This window comes from Monodon monoceros, unplaced genomic scaffold, assembly GCF_005190385.1.
Source record: "Monodon monoceros isolate NGI ecotype Baffin Bay Population unplaced genomic scaffold, NGI_Narwhal_1 Super_Scaffold_5, whole genome shotgun sequence".
Lineage (NCBI taxonomy): Eukaryota > Metazoa > Chordata > Mammalia > Artiodactyla > Monodontidae > Monodon > Monodon monoceros.
Genome location: NW_021703782.1, coordinates 85,289,156 through 85,306,499, shown reverse-complemented (window position 1 = coordinate 85,306,499; position 17,344 = coordinate 85,289,156). Strand labels below are relative to the sequence as shown.

General features: G+C 37.2%; 1 protein-coding gene and 1 pseudogene across 1 annotated transcript in view; both read left to right on the top strand.

The window, feature by feature from the left end:
* The first annotated feature begins 335 nt into the window (after nucleotides 1-335).
* LOC114883651 (olfactory receptor 13C3-like) overlaps nucleotides 336-17,344 on the top strand; it is a 52,466-nt gene continuing 35,457 nt past the window's right edge. Inside the window, 2 exon segments of the mRNA XM_029201502.1 lie at nucleotides 336-645; nucleotides 648-1,051. Coding sequence (XP_029057335.1) covers nucleotides 351-645; nucleotides 648-1,051 — 699 coding nt within the window. The 5' untranslated portion in view covers nucleotides 336-350.
* On the top strand, nucleotides 12,816-13,861 carry LOC114883650 (annotated as a pseudogene).

Sequence of the window (17,344 nt, the reverse complement as noted above, 5' to 3'; positions counted from 1 at the left end):
GCAGATGAAGTCAGGCTTATAGTTGCTAATTAGTCAGGAGTTTTAGAAACCTCAACCAAGGAACAAGGCTTCAACGGCAAGAAAGGTTACTTCTGTATGTTTGCTTGATCATAGGTAGATCTTCACATATTGGCAATGGGCATAGGTACTTCCATCCTTCCCAGTTTTATTGTATTCTAGTCATACACATTGTTGAAGATAGCTGGATGTCAGAGTTTCAAGCAAACACTCCTTATAATTCATTCTTAAAAAATCAGTTGTTCAGGTAATATGTAACATGTAACATGTGTTTCTTGGCAGTGAATATATTTTATATTATATCTTCCTTTGACATACTGAAAGTGGATGACATGGATAAAATTAACCAGACATTTGTGCTAGAATTTCTTCTTCTGGGTCTTTCTGGATACCCAAAGATTGATATAGTTAAGTTTGTTCTAATTCTAATTATGTATCTAGTGATTCTAATTGGCAACGGTGTTCTGATAATAGCAAGCATCTTTGATTCCCATCTTCATACCCCAATGTACTTCTTCCTGGGAAACCTCTCTTTTCTTGATGAGCTTAATCTCAAAAAAAGGAACATTTCCTTCTCTGGATGTGCAGTGCAAATGTTCTTAGGACTTGCAGTGGGGTCAACAGAATGTTGCTCCTTGGCATTATGGCTTTTGACTGCTACGTGGCCGTCTGTAACCCTCTGAGATACCCCGTCATCATGAGCAAGGTGGTGTATGTACTGGTGGCTTCTGTGTCATGGCTGTCTGGTGGAATCAACTCAGTTGTGCAAACATCTCTTGCCATGTGATTGCCTTTCTGTGAGAATAATGTTATCACTAATTTCCCATGTGAAATATTAGCTGTTCTCAAGCTTGCTTGTGCTGATATATCCCTCAGTATTATCACCATGACAATGTCAAATATGGCATTTCTAATTCTTCCATTGCTGATCATTTTTTTCTCCTACATGTTCAGCCTCTACACCATCTTGAGAATGAACTCAGCCACAGGAAGATGCAAGGCCTTTTCCACCTGTTCAGCATATCTGACTGTGGTAATTATATTTTCTGATACCATCTTCTTTATGTATGCCAAACCCACGTCTCAAGAACTGCCTGGAGAAAACAAGTTGCAAACTTCTGACAAGCTCATTTCCCTGTTGTACGGTGTAGTGACACCTATGCTAAATCCTATGATCTATAGCTTGAGGAATAAGGATGTAAAAGCAGCTGTAAAATACTTGCTAAACCGAAAACCTATCCAATAAGTATTTCAGAAAATGCAGATCTTTGTGTAATAGGCACAAAGATGGACTTATAGCTAGATCACTAAGAAGCTTTGAGGAAACCATGGTTAAGCAGAGATATTTTTATTTTTCCCTTCACTACCTTACTCAGCTAGAATTACTGAGAACTGCAGTTTGCTATAAACTCAGCTTCCTGTGTTTTCACATCTCACAAGTACAATGAATTTCATTAAAGTCTCATCCCAGGTGGTATCTGAAATGAGTGTTTCTGGTGTACTGTACGGAAATGTAGTAGAAAACAGTTACACATAACTTTGGAGACAGAGTGGCAAGAGTACAAAACCTTCAATTCCACAAACTACCTAAATGACATTGGACAGTCTATTCTTTGTAAATCATAGACTTGTAATAAAGAAAGAGATAAAACCAGGTACCAGTGTCATTATAATTTCAATAAGTTGGAGAAAGCACCTAGCATAGCACCAACTTCATAGTGTCCTAAAATTTCAGAATTAAAGCTGGCTCCAAATTGAGGACTAAAAGTTACTACTGAGGACCTCTTTTACCCCAAGCTAATATTTATGAGAGCTAGATATCTCCCTCTAAAGGTCACTCTGTTAATATAAGTCACACCCTCCTTGCCCCTCCCCCCATATCTACATAAAGAGAAGTTCGGGCCAGGGGAAGAAATAATCAAGGGAGTGTTCTGCCTTATGTGGAGTGTACAGTGCTTGGTGGGAGGTGTTGCACTACAGTCCCTGGGGAAGAATGGGAACGTTTTTTGTTCTAATCCAAGCCAAGTGAGATGGTGTTGCAAAAGAGCTCTTAAGGTTTTGGGTGCTTGCAAAGAAAGAGAGTCTGGCTTCTGGCTTGAGTGGCTTGATGAGTGGAGGCCTGCTGAGCTCTTGAGGCTGCAGACCAGAAGAGGAGCTAGTGTAGAGGAGGAAGGAAGGTGGGTATTCTAAACCAAAAAATAAACAAAACCATTTCAAATCTGCTTGAGATGTTCTTACAGGCTCAGAAGGAGTGATAAAATCCATGACTGGGGAAATTAAATCAGTTCTTGTCATTCTCTAATGAGTTGAAACTCCTTAGTAAATCTGTTTTTTTTTCTTTTTCTGTAGAGTCCTCGTCTAGAAGGCCAGTGCCTAGCATAGGGTGTCTTTGGGCCACACCATCCAGCTCCCCCATGGTCTCTTAGCTCATTATGATAGCTGGGTTTTGACTTCATTTTCCTACCCAGTCTTCCTTTTTCCTACTTGTTTTAGAGCCACACGATACCATATCTCCTACTCAGAGGCTTCATTCTTTGCCAGTCTACTTCCTTCAGGTTGACCCAGGTTTCTGCCTAGATGATCTGGTCACTAAATTCTGCTCTTCTGTCCCACCAGAATGAGTGCTGTCACTGCAAAAAACCTCCAGATGCTGTTCTCTCTGCTCTAGGTTGGATCATATTGGTGTTGCTTTTGGTTCAGAAAGGCATGTTCCCGACCCTGTGGCTGACAGCTTTTGAACTTCTAGTGCTTCTCCTCTACCCTCTCACTAGAGGCCCTGCATTTGTATCTGATCCATGCTTAGTTCTCTTTAACTTTTGTTCTATGACAATGTTTTAGGCATATAAAGATATTATTTATATTGTTTTAACCAACTCCTTAGCACCTTAATTTTTAATTTTTTCCCGCAATACCAAGAGTGTCAACATCTAATATGCAGGCTTATATCAAGTTGAACTCTTCACCTGCTAAAATATTCCATAGGTATATAAAAGTGGATGCAATAGGGCTTTGATATAAACAAGCGTACTCATGTTAATCAATGATCAGAAAATTCACAGATTTGATAATAAATGTCTTTCCCTGGAAAAATCAGGAAATCTCCAATAGATTATTAGGTGTATTATTTTCTTATTAATAAATAAATTTTTAATTAAAAATATCAAAAAGTATTAAAAAATTGTCACTATGGTCATCTCCTAAAGCTACCATTTAAAATATTTCTTCTAGTAACTAGGAGTCATACATTCAACATGTTTGTATTTTGATTTATCACTTAACATGCTATGAACCCTTGAGGTTAAAGGGGTTTTTTTTGTGTATGTGTATGACACCTATGGTTTCAGAGGATAAATATTAAGAAGTGAAGTTAATGGAGAAGGTGGTATGAACATTTTCAATTTCTAGGTAAATTACCCTCTACCCACCCTTAATACCATCATAGGAGTTTTCCCAAATATGTTTACAGCTCTATTTACATACATACATACATACATTTATATCTCTATTTATCTATATATACACACACACTTATGTATTTTTTCTTTAAAAACTACTTTTAGAAATACTTATTTTCAAATACTTAACAGAGAGCAAGAGTGATTTAACAGAGTTCCATATACCATTCACATGGCTTAAAAAATTACCAACACATGGTCAGACTTCTTTCATCATTATGTATCTTCCTCATCCAGATTATTTTATTTTTATTTTTTTTGTGGTACGCGGGCCTCTCACTGTTGTGGCCTCTCCCGTTGCGGAGCACAGGCTCCGGACGCGCAGGCTCAGTGGCCATGGCTCCGCGGCACGCGGGATCCTCCCGGACCGGGGCATGAACCCGTGTCCCCTACATCGGCAGGCGGACTCTCAACCCCTGCGCCACGAGGGAAGCCCTCATCCAGATTATTCTGAAACAAATCCTAGGCATAATTACATCAGTTTATCTGTCTATCTATAAATATCTATATATCTAGTATATATTTATAGATATATATGTGTAATGTGTAGACATACACTAAGTGGCAAAAATCCAAGTTCCACTATTCACATGGTAGTCTACAAGAATGCACCTCCTGGAGTGCATAAACTATAAGGTAAATGGTGCTCTCTCCAGTTTAGCAATAGGATGGTGCTGGTGATGACTGTAAGCCACTAAAAGGGTGCATGAGCCATGTAAAATACATTATTTCTCGATCCAGTGGATTGTTGCCATGAGGTAATACAGGCTGTATACTACCTGACTTTCTAAATTTCAAGGGAGCCCAGTTTTTAAAATTAAACACTGCAGCACTTACCCAGGGTTGGACATTTTACAGAACACACGAGGATTCGGTGTACACTCATGTAAGGCTAATGCTTCTATAACAGTATAGGCTATGGTCCTGCAGGAGGAAGGAATTTCAGACCAAAAAGGAGAGTTCTGAAATTTCAGTTGTACCTGCTAGGCCAATTTTGAGGAACTGTCTCTTAGAATATTTCAGTCAATGTTGGTTTATATACCCAACATATTGCCATTAACTGCTTATTGAGTTTGAGTACATATTTTGAACCCAAAATGTTTTATTTCTCCAGGATGCTATCATATAGATAGTAGTAATCTCCAAATATACGTTAGCTATAGCATGCCAAAGAGCTTCCCATAGGCTCACTTTATATCAGCAATCACTTTCCCTTCTTTCCACCTTTCATTAATTTTTACCCAGATTATCCTCTTTGGGATAGAACTGTTAGCTTCAGCAAGAGGACTGATCCATAAAGCTAGCAGCAATTTAAATATGGTCAGTGATTTCCCCCTTTATCTTGTGTATTATATAGAACAGGGTTGGATAAATACAAGCATATTGGCTTGCCTCATTAACCAGGTGAGAGAGAAACAGAACCTATTAATCCCATTTTTAAAAGGGTAAATAAAGAAAGATCTATTATTTTAGCAGTGTGGGCAGTAGTACCTAGATGTGTTGTCATGGTGTCATGTTCAGCAACTGATCCATGTCCCATTAAAACAGGATCAGGCAAAGAAAAAGAAAATTTTTAGAAATACAGAAGTTTCTATAAAGCGCCTGTATCATTCCCACAATTTTCCCCCCAACACATCTCAACAATATGGCCAATAGTGATCTTCCTTTAAGTCCACATATATCATGTTTTAACACACATTGATTCAGCCTTGAAAACCATCTTTTTAGTCTCCTATCACCCTCCAGTTTTGTAAAAGCAGGGTTTAAATTATCCATTTCAGTTTTCATTAGTCCACATTTTGTGGATGGGGATGTAGATGATGTCTAATGGTCTGTGACTTGTTGGATTTCACTTTGACTTCCTTAATTGGATGACCAACATCCAAATTCCTCTTGCTGTAGGCCTTAAGTAGTGGTTGAGGTATTTGCATCATTTGCCAGGTATGCAAATCCAAGAACAAACAAGAAGAAAATGTGTGTCTCTCTTAGTCAAGACTCATTGTTATTCACCCAGAAGGAAGGGTAATGGGCCAATGTAATCCACTTGCAACTGAGACTAAAAGCAACCTTTTCTGCTGACAAGCATAAAAATTGTTAGGTACATATCCAGCTCCCGAGGGAATCAATGAGATGCATATTTTTTGCACGCATTACTGCATTGCTTGAATGCCTCCATGCCCTCTTATCTCCTGTTCCCCAAAAGGCCACTTCCTAAAAGAGAATAAAGGCTTCCATTTGTTATTTCTAGTCCTTTTATGAATTCGTAAGGAAAATTCATATCTATGTCTATGTAATAGACATAGATATGCCCTGCTTTGATTATCCCTCAAGTCCATAAAGTGTCCTGTAACATACAACCCCATGTAGGAGAGCTTTATCTTCCAGTCATGTAAGGCCTATATTTTCTGACCATATTGCTAGTCCATTAGCTTCTGTCTGAAAATAGATAAAAATTCATATTATGTCATTGTCACTACCTGGGTCCTCTGATGAATAAGGAAGACTATTTTTAATTCTTCCTAATTAAATACTAACAGTGACTTTGGAATATTATTTCATCACTTTTACCTCAGTTTACTCATTCATAGAAAGGGAATTCTTACTAAACAGTATTGTACAGAGTTTTCCAGCTCTAAACTTCTGTGACCTTATTAAAAAACCCTAACATATTTCCATTTGAATTTAATGTACACATAGTATGGTTTGTGGTGTGAGTGTGTGTGAGTGGAGAGTTGTGTGTGTTTGTGTCTGTACACGTGCATAAATACTGCTTTTTTTCTTAAGTAAATTTTTATTGCTCATAATCCAAATAATTTATTAAATTTTTTTCAGCTTTATTGAAATATGATCGACAAGTAAAAATGTATATGTATATTTAGGTTGTGCAATATGATTTTTATGGTGTGTAACATGAAGTTAATATATGTCTACACTGTGAAATGATTACCACAGTCAAGCAAATTTAAACATCCACCACCTCACATAGTTACTTTTTGTGTATATGTGGTGAGAACACTTAAGATCTACTCTCTTAGAAGAGTTCAAGTATACAGTAGAGTATTCCTGACTGTAATCAGCGTTCTGTAAAAGACCCCCATAACTTGTTCACTTAATACCTGAAAGTTTGTACCCTTCGACCAACATCTCCCTATTTACCCCACTGCCCAAACTTTGGCAACCAACATTCTACTCCCTGATCTTATCAGTTCTATTTTTTTTTTAGATTTCTATCAGTTCTTTTTTTTTTTTTTTAAGATTCCACATGTAGGTGAAATCATACAGTGTTTGTCTTTCTGTGACTGATTTATTTCACTTAGAATGTCTCCAGATTCATCCATGCTATCATAAATGGCATGATTTCCTTCTTTTATATGGATGCATAATATTCCATTGTATATGTGTTTTTATATATACATATGTATATATATGTACATATATATCATATTTCGTCATCCATTCATCAATCAATAGACACTTAGATTGTTTTCCATATCTTTCCAATGGTGAATAATGCTGTAATGAATATGGAGGTGCAGATATCTCTTCAAAATACTGATTTTATTTCCTTTGGGTAAATACCCAGAAGTGGGATTGCCAAATCATGAGGTAGTCCTAATTTTAAGTTTTTGAGGAACATACGTATCATTTACCTTAACGGATGTACCAATTTATATTCCTACTAGCAGTGTACAAGGATTCCCTTTTCTCCACATCCTCTCCAATGCTTGTTATCACTTGTGTTTTTGGTAATAGCATTATAACAGATATGAGGAGCTATTGTGGTTTTGATTTGTATTTCCCTGATGATTAATCATGTTAAGCACCTTTTCATGTATTTGTTGGCCACTTGCATATCTTCCTTGGAATAATGTCTATTCAGTTCCTTTTCCCATTTTTTAAATTAATTTTTTTTGCTATTCAGTTGTATGCATTTCTTATATATTTTAGATATTAACCCCTTACCAGATATATGGCTTGAAAGTATTTTCTCCCTTTCCATAGGTTGCCTTTTCATTTTATTGATAGTTTTCTTTGCTCTGAAGAGATTTTTAGTTTGATTTAGTCCCATTTATTTATTTTTTGCTTTTGTTGCTTGTGCTTTTGGTTCACATACAAAAACTCATTGCAAATACCATTGTCAAGAAGAATTTTTCCTAAGTTTTCCTTTAGGAGTTTTATGGTTTCAGATCTTAAATATAAGTCTCTAATCCATTTCAAGTTATTTTTTATGTATGGGGTAAGATAATGGCTCAGTTTTATTATTTGCATGTGGATATTCAGTTTTCCCAGCACCATTTATTGAAGAGACTATCCTTTCCTCAAGCAGTATTCTTGTTGTCCTTGTCAAATATTAGTTGACTGTATATAGTTGGGTTTATTTCTGGACTTATTCTGTTTCGTTGTCTGTGTGTCTGTTTTTATGCCATTACAATACTGTTTTGATTACTAAAGCTTTGTTATATAGTTTGAAATCAGGAATGTGATGCCTCCAGCTTTGTTCTTCCTTCTCAAGATTGCTTTGGCTACTCAGGGTCCTTTGAGGTTTCTATGAATTTTGTATTGATTTTTCTGTTCCTGTGAGAAAACCATTGGAACTTTTATAGAGGTTACATTGAATCTGTAGATTGCTGTGGGTAGTATGGACATTTTTAACAATATTAATTCTTCCAGTCCATGAATATGGGATATTTTCCCATTTATTTTTCCAATTCCTTTCATCAGTGTCTCATAGTTTCCAGGGTACAGATCTTTCACCTCCTTGGTTAAACTTATTCCAAAGTATTTTATTGTTTTTGATGCTATTATAAATGAGACTATACTCTTAATTTCTGTTTCTGATAGTTCCTTGTCAGTGTACAGATATTCAATTGATTTTTCCTGAAACATGGCTGAATTAATATATTAATTATAACAGTTTTTGGTGGAGCCTTTAAGGTTTTCTATATATAAGAACGTGTTATCTGCAAACAGGGATAATTTAACTTCTTCCTCTCCCCTGGAGAAGAAGCATTTTATTTCTTTTTCTTGCCTAATTGGTCTGGCTAGGACTTCTGATACTATGTTGAATACAAGTGACAAGAGTGGGCACCCTTGTCTTATTCCTGATCTCAGAGGAAAAGCTTTTAGTTTTTCATTGTTGAGTATAATGTTAGCTATGGGTTTATCATATATCCCTTTATTACATTGAGTTTCCTTCTTTTTATACCTCATTAATTGAGAAATTTTTTAATCATGAAAGGGTACTGAATTTTTCAAATGCTTTTGATGCATCTGTTAAGTTGACAGTGGAGTTTTTATCCTTCATTCTGTTAATGTGGAGTTTCACATTTATTGATTTGTGTGTGTTGAACCATCCTTGCATCCCAGGGATAAATCCCACTTGATCATGGTGTATGAGCCTTTTAATGTGCTGTTGAATTCAGTTTGCTAATATTTTGTTGAGGACTTTTGCATCTATATTCATCGGGGGTATTGGTCTGTAGTTTTCTTTTTTCTTTTTTTTTTTTTTTGCGGTATGCGGGCCTCTCACTGTTGTGGCTTCTCCTGTTGCGGAGCACAGGCTCCGGACGTGCAGGCTTATCGGCCATGGCTCACGGGCCTAGCCACTCTGCTGCATGTGGGATCTTCCCCAGACCGGGGCACAAACCCGTGTCCCCTGCATCGGCAGGCGGACTCTCAACCACTGTGCCACCAGGGAAGCCTCTGTAGTTTTCTTATAGTGTCCTTATCTGGCTTTGGTATCAGGGTCATGCTATCCTTTTAAAATGAGCTTGGAAATGTTTCCTCTTCTTCAATTTTTCGGAAGAGTTTGAGAGGGACTGGCATTCTTTTTTAAAATTTTGGTAGAATTCACTACTGAAGCCATCTGGTCTAGAGTCTTCTTTGTTGGGAGGTTTTTTGTTGGGAGGTTTTTTTTTTTTTTTTTTTGCAGTACACGGGCCTCCTACTGCTGTGGCCCTTCCCGCCACGGAGCACAGGCTCCAGACGCGCAGGCCCAGTGGCCATGGCCCATGGGCCCAGCTGCTCCGCGGCACGCGGGATCCTCCTGGACCGGGGCACGAACCCGCGCCCCCTGCATCAGCAGGCAGACTGTTGGGAGGTTTTTGATTATTGTTTTACTCTCCTTACTCATTGTTGGTCTGTTCAGATTAATTTACCACAATCAAATACAGAAATTTTACACTTTACCCTCCCTTCCCCCACTTTATGTAATTGATGTCAGGTTTTACTTGTTTCTATTAGCAAATTTCTGTGGTATTACTTATTCTTACTAGTTCTGTCTTTTAATTTATATACTAGTATTAAAAGTGATTTACATGCCACCATTACAGTATACAATAGTCTTTGTTAGTATTTATATTTAACTTATCAGTGAGGGTTATATTTCATATACTTTTATGTCTCTGGGTGGTTGTAATTGCCTCCAGGACCTTTGTCAATATTTCTGGTGCTAGGTCAAGGGTTAGCTTCATTGTTTGAAGACAGCTGACCTATTATAAGGTTCATGGATGCATGTAGTTCTCTGTAGGTCCTTGGGGGTCTCCCATTAGATCACTGGGTTAGTCCCTGGATGGGGGACTGCTTCCAGACCATAGCTGTGAAAAGTGGAAGCCAGTTTATAGTGCCCTTTCAACATCTGCAGTTGGATCAAGGTCAAGTGCCTACCTCCAGAGACACAGGTACATGTGTCCCATGGCAGGTACCTGGGTGAGCAGGAATACTCTCTGATTATGACTGTGAAGGGTTGGAGCTGGGTTACAGGACTGCTTCAAGACCTGTAGTCAGACTGAGGTTGGCAGGTACCTCCAAGAGCTCGGATGAGCATGTCTTCAGGCAGGTTCCTGGGTGGGCAGGGAGTTCCCAGCCTGAAGCTGCAAGAGACTGGAACAGAATTACAGGGCTGGTTAAGGATCTGCAGTCAGACGGAAGTTGGAGGGCTTGCAGTGGGGTACAAATGGGCATGCCTCCTACCTGGTCCCTGGATGTCCAGGACTATTGGCCAAGAGCATCTGGAGTCAGGTCATGGGTCACCTAAGGGTCCACAGCCGGGATTAAGGTGGGCGAGCCCTGTTACCTGGGGCTTGGAGTGGTGTGATTCCTTCTGGGTGCCTTGGCAGATGGTGCTGGTGGCTAGTTCAAGACCAATAAGGCTATAGCCAAGTCCAAAAGGGCACAGGGCTGTTTCTGGGTCAGTAGCTGGCACCACAGTCCACCAGCAGCAAGTCTCCTACTTGAGCATGGGCCTGCCTTCTAAAAACAATCCTCCAGAATCCAAATATTTTACAGTGAAATGTAACATCTATTGGAAAGTTAAAGTCAGAATCTAAGTGTTAATATCTATAATGTAGCTTAATAGACTTTCTGAAACACTTTAATACAACAATGTGCTATCTGTGTATCTGAATTTGTGCCCCAAACTATCCACTCAGGACTTTTAAAACTTCTTTCTGGCCTCGAACATATGAATTCACTTTTATCCTATAAATTTATTTATTTTATTTCTTATCTGTCTGTCTTTTCCTTTCAAAAAAGGTTGGTATTAATATCTGTATGAAATTAGCTTATCTAAAAGAATGAAGATAAGTAAAAAAAATTTAATGACAATGCAATTAATTCACAGAAAATGTCTATTTTATTTCATTCATAATATCTAGATCATTTTTAAGTCTAGCATTTCATTTTGGTAATTATCATTTCAATTAAGAACTTACTTTGAATTAACTTCACTTTGTAAATATATTTTAAACTAAAAAGGTCTCACATTTCATAAAGTTAGTTTGGTGAACATTTGCCCCTGTTTCCAAAAGTTGCATGGGTGGGAGAATGTTATTTCATTTTTGCGCTTTAGTTCAGTCACATTATATTCCCAACACCACTCTTAATTGTGTATGTGGGACACTGTCCCTGATGCATAAAAAGTTTTTCCATTCCACAGATCTCTCATTCCAACTTTAAATTGCTTTGGGAACGGGGGAACAATTACAACTGTTGCATAACAAATATTTACTCTTTCACATCTACGGAATCTGACGTTGTTGAACCTGAACTTAATTCAGAATGCTGGCATAAATACTAAGAAGAAATTAACAGGTTCTTCTAGGAGGTGGAAATAATTTATCAGTATAATGTAAGCCTTGAATATCATGACACTATACCTTTTCATTCCATAATTAAAACTATTATTAAATATGGATTTAAAATATGAACAGCATGAGGCAGTGCAGTTACTAATTTTTTATTACCAAATACAGCTGTGATATGTTATTCAGCATACTTTGTGAGTTTATTAGAAATGCAGAGTCACAGGGCCTGCACCAGACTTAGTAAAAGAAAATCTACATTTTAACAAGATACCCAGGAAATTTATATACATATGAAGAATTTGAAAGACTGAAATAGTTGATTCTTCATAAATCCACCAAGGCCAAAAATTCTGGGTAGTTCTTGGTGGGAAAACATGGTATAATAACTTTTGGTGTTGCAGCCCAAAGAGCTCGAGACTTCATTGGCAAAGATCTGAGCTTCAAGCTCCACTGTTCACTTATAGGCTGGATTACCTTGGCCATATTCCGTCTTTCACACTTGAAGAAAAAATAGAGATAAAGAGAAGATTCATTTTTTTGGTAAAGTATAAAGTGCTACACACACATACACAGATATATATTTAAGCATTATTACTGTTTTCTCAGGTTCACTTAAATAAATAAATTACGAAGAATAACTTTGAAGCCACAGAATAAAACAAAAGAAGAGAGACTATTTTTCTTCAAAGATCTCCACTGTATACTTGCAGAGTTAGTTTACACACTGGTCTTGTAATGGGAAAGACTACGAGATCAACAAACTAGACCTTTGAACAAATGTTAAATTGCTGTGTATGTGGTTCAGTTTACTATGATAAAATGTCTGCCCTATAAAAATACGCAATTTAACAGACTGGATGGAGATCCAGGGTGTCAGGCAGACAAACAAAAATGCATAAAATCGAACTTGCTTTAAAATTTTCAAAATTTCTGTTAAACACTGAATCAAAATTCCAGTCCTGGTTGAGTTGTCTTTTGCCTTCCCCACCACTCTGTCACTGAGCCTGACTAAAATGAAGGCAGGTTTGTCATCTGAAATATTCTAAGGCTTTTAAAAAACTCAACTTAGGGTGTCTTCAACAGTGGGGAAGGTTGCTTCTGAATTTGCGTCTGATCCTAGGTAGACCTTCAAACATTAGACACAGGGCAATGAAATCTCAATTTCCCAGTATCATTGTATTCTAGGCTCAGACATTCTTGAAGATAACTGAATGTCAGAGCTTCAAAGAAAACATTCTTTCTATTTCACTCTAGAATAATGCCTATCCAAGAAATTTGTTACATTTGTTGTTATTTGGCAGTGAAAATGTTTTATGTTGGTATTCCTTTGACATCCTGAAAGCTGGGACATGGACAGAATAAATAAGACATTTGTGAAAGAATTCATTCTTCTGGGACTCTCTGGTTACCCCGAACTTGAAATTATTTTCTTTGCTCTAATTCTAGTTATGTACCTACTGATTCTAATTAGCAATCATGTTCTGATCATAGCAAGCATCTGATTCCCGTCTTCACACTCTCATGTACTTCTTCCTGCACAACCTCTCTTTTCTGGATATCTGCTATACATCCTTCTCTGTTCCCTCAACTTTGGTGAGCTTAATCTCAAAGAAAAGGAATATTTCCTTCTATGGATGTGCAGTGCAAATGTTCTTAGGATTTGCAATGGGGTCAGCAGAGTGTTTCTTCCTTGGCATGATGGCTTTTGACTGCTACGTGGGCATCTGTAACCCTCTGAGATACTCCGTCATCATGAGCAAGGTGGTGTATGTACTGATGGCTTCTGTGTCATGGCTGTCTGGCAGAATCAACTCAATTGTGCAAACATCTCTTGCCATGAGATTGCCTTTCTGTGGTAATAATATTATCAGTCATTTCTTATGTGAGATACTGGCTGTTCTCAAGCTAGCTTATGCTGATATACCCCTCAATATTGTTACCCTAGCAGTGTCAAATATGGCTTTCCTGGTTCTTCCCCTGCTGGCCATTTATTTTCTCCTATATGTTCATCCTCTACACCATCTTGAGAATGAACTCAGCCACAGGGAGATGCAAGGCCTTTTCCACCTGTTCAGTGCATTTGACGGTGCTAATTATGTTTTATGGTACCATCTTCTTTATGTATGCCAAACCGAAGTCTCAAGACTTCCTTGGACAAGACAATTTGCAAGCTAGAGAAGGACTTGTTTCCATGTTTTATGGGGTAGTGACCCCAATGCTAAATCCTATAATCTACAGCTTGAGAGACAAGGATGTAAAAGCTGCTGTAAATATTTGCTGAGTCAGAAATCTGTGAACCAATAAGACCAAAGGGAAATGTGGGTGTTTAGTATATAAAGACTAGACATGGCATCATTGGGCAATCATTGACAACCTTCTTTGGGGAAAGCAAAGTTATATATAGAGATTTTTATTCTTTGTTTCCACTATCTCAGCTACAATCCCTGAGAAGAGTAGTCTGCTACAGACTCAGATTCCAATAGATTCTGATCCATATTTCACAGAGGCAGTCACTTTAGAATCTTATCCCTGGTGATATCTGAAATGAGTGTTTTTGGTGTACTGTCTGGCAACACAGTGGAAAATATCACACATACTCTTCAGAAATAGTGAGGTAGGAGTATAAATTCTGTTCCATCACAAACCACTTAATATTGGGAAAGTTATTCACTTTTTCTAAAATGTAGTTCTCTTATTTGAAAAAAGAGAGTAATTAAACACTGCTCTCAGTGTTATTGTAAAGACTGAGTAAGTTGTACAAAACACCAGGCATAGTGCCAATTCATATTAATTCCCTTTGTAGAGGATGTTGTTTGACTTTTTCTGTTGACCCAGAATTTAAGTATTGAAGTGGAGACTGCAAACTGAAGATAAATGACACCAAGTAGCACTTTTTATTTTTTAAGCTACCAATTGTTAGAGTCAGGCATCTCTCCATTGTCTTCCTACTGGTATCAACCACCACTCTTCCTTGCCCCCTCTCCCCACATATCTATACAAAGTAAACATCAAGAAGGGGGAAGGTAGAATCAAAGGAGATTTATACATCATGGGAAGTGCTCAGTGAATGGTGGGAAGTGTTTCACTACTGTTCCTATGAAAGAGTAGGAAGACTGTTCTTATCCAAGACAAGTAAGGTAGTGCTGCAAAACCTGTTGAGGTTTTGGGTGTCTACAAAGAAGAACTGACATCTGGCTTGATGAATGGAGGCTTGCTGAGCTTTTTCTCTCTAGGCTGTAGACTAGCAGAAGAGCTGCTCTAGAAGAGGGCTGGGGGATGGGTGTCTTAGGGCTGAAAATAACCAGAAAGTTTTTAGTTTGCCTGAAATATTTCTTTTGACTCTGAAAATCTGAAATTTGTGACTGGGGAGAGAAATTCATTTCATTTTATACTCCAGTGAGTTGAAACTCCTCAGTAAACCTATTATAGGCTTTTTGGATGGTTGGTTTGTTTTTTTTTCACTTTGTGTAGATTATTTTTCCATGGCTGAGCACAGCATATCATTGGTCCATATCACCAGCCATTGTGACAGCTGATTTCAGCCTTATGGTACTACCTAAATTTTCTCTTCCCTGTTGGTTTTGGAGCCATAGTATGACCCCAGACCTCCTACCTGAGAACTGTACTCCTTGCCAGTCTACATCCTTGGGTAAATCCATGTTTTTGATCTATGTGATCTGGTCACTAAAATCCTGCTGCCTGTCTTCTGTCTCACCTGGGTCGGAGTGTTGTCACTGCAGCAAACCTCTAACTGTGGGTCCTCTCCTCTGGCTTGTATCACAGTGGGTGCTGCTTTTGGTTCTATGTAGACAGGCATGTACCAAACCCTTTAGGTGAGGCTTTTTAACTTCTCCTTACTCACTGGGATGAGCCCTACATTTCAGTCTGATCCAAGTTTGATTCTTTTCAAACTTTGACCTATGCTACCAAGGTTTTAGCACATGTCTGTATGTTCATGGTTCTACTTCTAGAACCATGGTCCCAGCCAATTCATTAACACCTTAATTTTTTCCCCCCGCAAAGCAAAGGGTGCTAGCATCTCATATGCATGTTTATATCAAACTGAATGCTTTATTTACAGAAATTGATTAAAATTATTCTTTCTGTTGCTATATAAAAAGTTGGCACTATGTTACTTCTATTTTGGCAAGTTCTGCTCATGTTGATGAATGCCCAGAAAATTAACAGTTTTAAAACTAATCTGCCCTCCGAAGAAATTGAGAAATCTCAAAAAGATTGTTACATGTATTATTTTGTGATAAATAATAGATATTTTAGAAATTCAAAAAACTGTGGAAGACTATAAAGAAGAAAATATTGTTACCACTGTTGCTACCTCCTACAGGTGACCACCATTAACATTTTTATTATTTATCTTATTAATTTGGAGTTTAAAATTAATCATTTTAATGTTGACTTATTTTGGTGCACTGTGGTACATTTGAAGTTGCTATTTTGAAAGTTTTTTTAATGTGTGTAGAACTCATTAGGTTTCACAGAATAAATTTACTACATAGAAAATGAATTTACTATAGCAGGTGATACGATTTTTTAATTTCTCTTATTAAATTATATGTCCCTCCCCCAATTCATATTACCTGCTGTCAGTGTCACTGTACATGTTTCCTCAAACTTTTGCAGCTCTCGTCTGTGTGTGCATGTGTGTGTATACATATATAAACTTTTAATTTTGGAAAATTTCAAATAACCATAAGAAGAAAGCTATATAATGAAACCTCATATACCAACCACTCAGTTTTAAGAATTGCTAGCTCATTGTTTCACCGATATCTATACCTACTCACTCCCTTTTTCCAGATTTTTAAGCAAGTATTGGATATATATGTGTGTGTAAATAATTTTTATTTTGAAATAAGTTCAGACTTATAGAAAAGTTGCAAGAATCATAGAAAGAATTTTCTTTAAGCCTTAACCCAGAATCTTCAGATATTATATCTTACCACATTTGCCTTATCATTTCTTTATATATATTTGTAAGTATATTAATATATATGTAGAGAGAGAGCTGTTTGACAGTAAGGTACAGATATTATATCTCTTTACCCCTAAATATTTCACTCTGTCTTTCTTAAAAGCATTCAAAGACTTTTTTCTTTTTTACCATAAACAGAATATAATTATTGACATGAAGAAACAATACTATTTAATTTAGCAGTCAGCAAAAAATGACCCTGGGCCTTGGCTTGCTACCTATATTTGTGTGGTCCATGAGCTAGGAATGATGTCTACATTTTTAAACTGTTGAAAAAATTAAAAGAAAAATAATACTTAATGGTACCTGAAAATTATTGGAATATCAAACTTGAATGTCCATAAAATTTTTAAAGACCTTTTATTTGGTGATAATTATAGACTCATAGAAAATGACAAAAATAGTATATAGAGTATCATGTACCCTTCACTCCACTTCCCCCAATTTTGATACCTTATATTATAGAAGTACAATATCAAAACCACAAAATTGACATTGGTTCAATACTATTAACTATATTACAAAACATATTCAGTTTTCACCATTTTCCATGTATTCATATGTGTGTGTGTGTGTAGTTCTATGCAATTTTATCCTATGTACAGGTTCTTGCAACCATCACCATAATCGAAATATATACCTGTTCCATAACTACCAGGAAACTCCCCTTTTGCTACCCTGTGATGGTTAATTTTATGTGTCAGTTTTGCTAGGCTATGGTACCCCATTGTACATCAAACATCAGTCTAGATGTTGCTGTGAAGGTAGTTTTTAGATGTGATTGACATATAAAT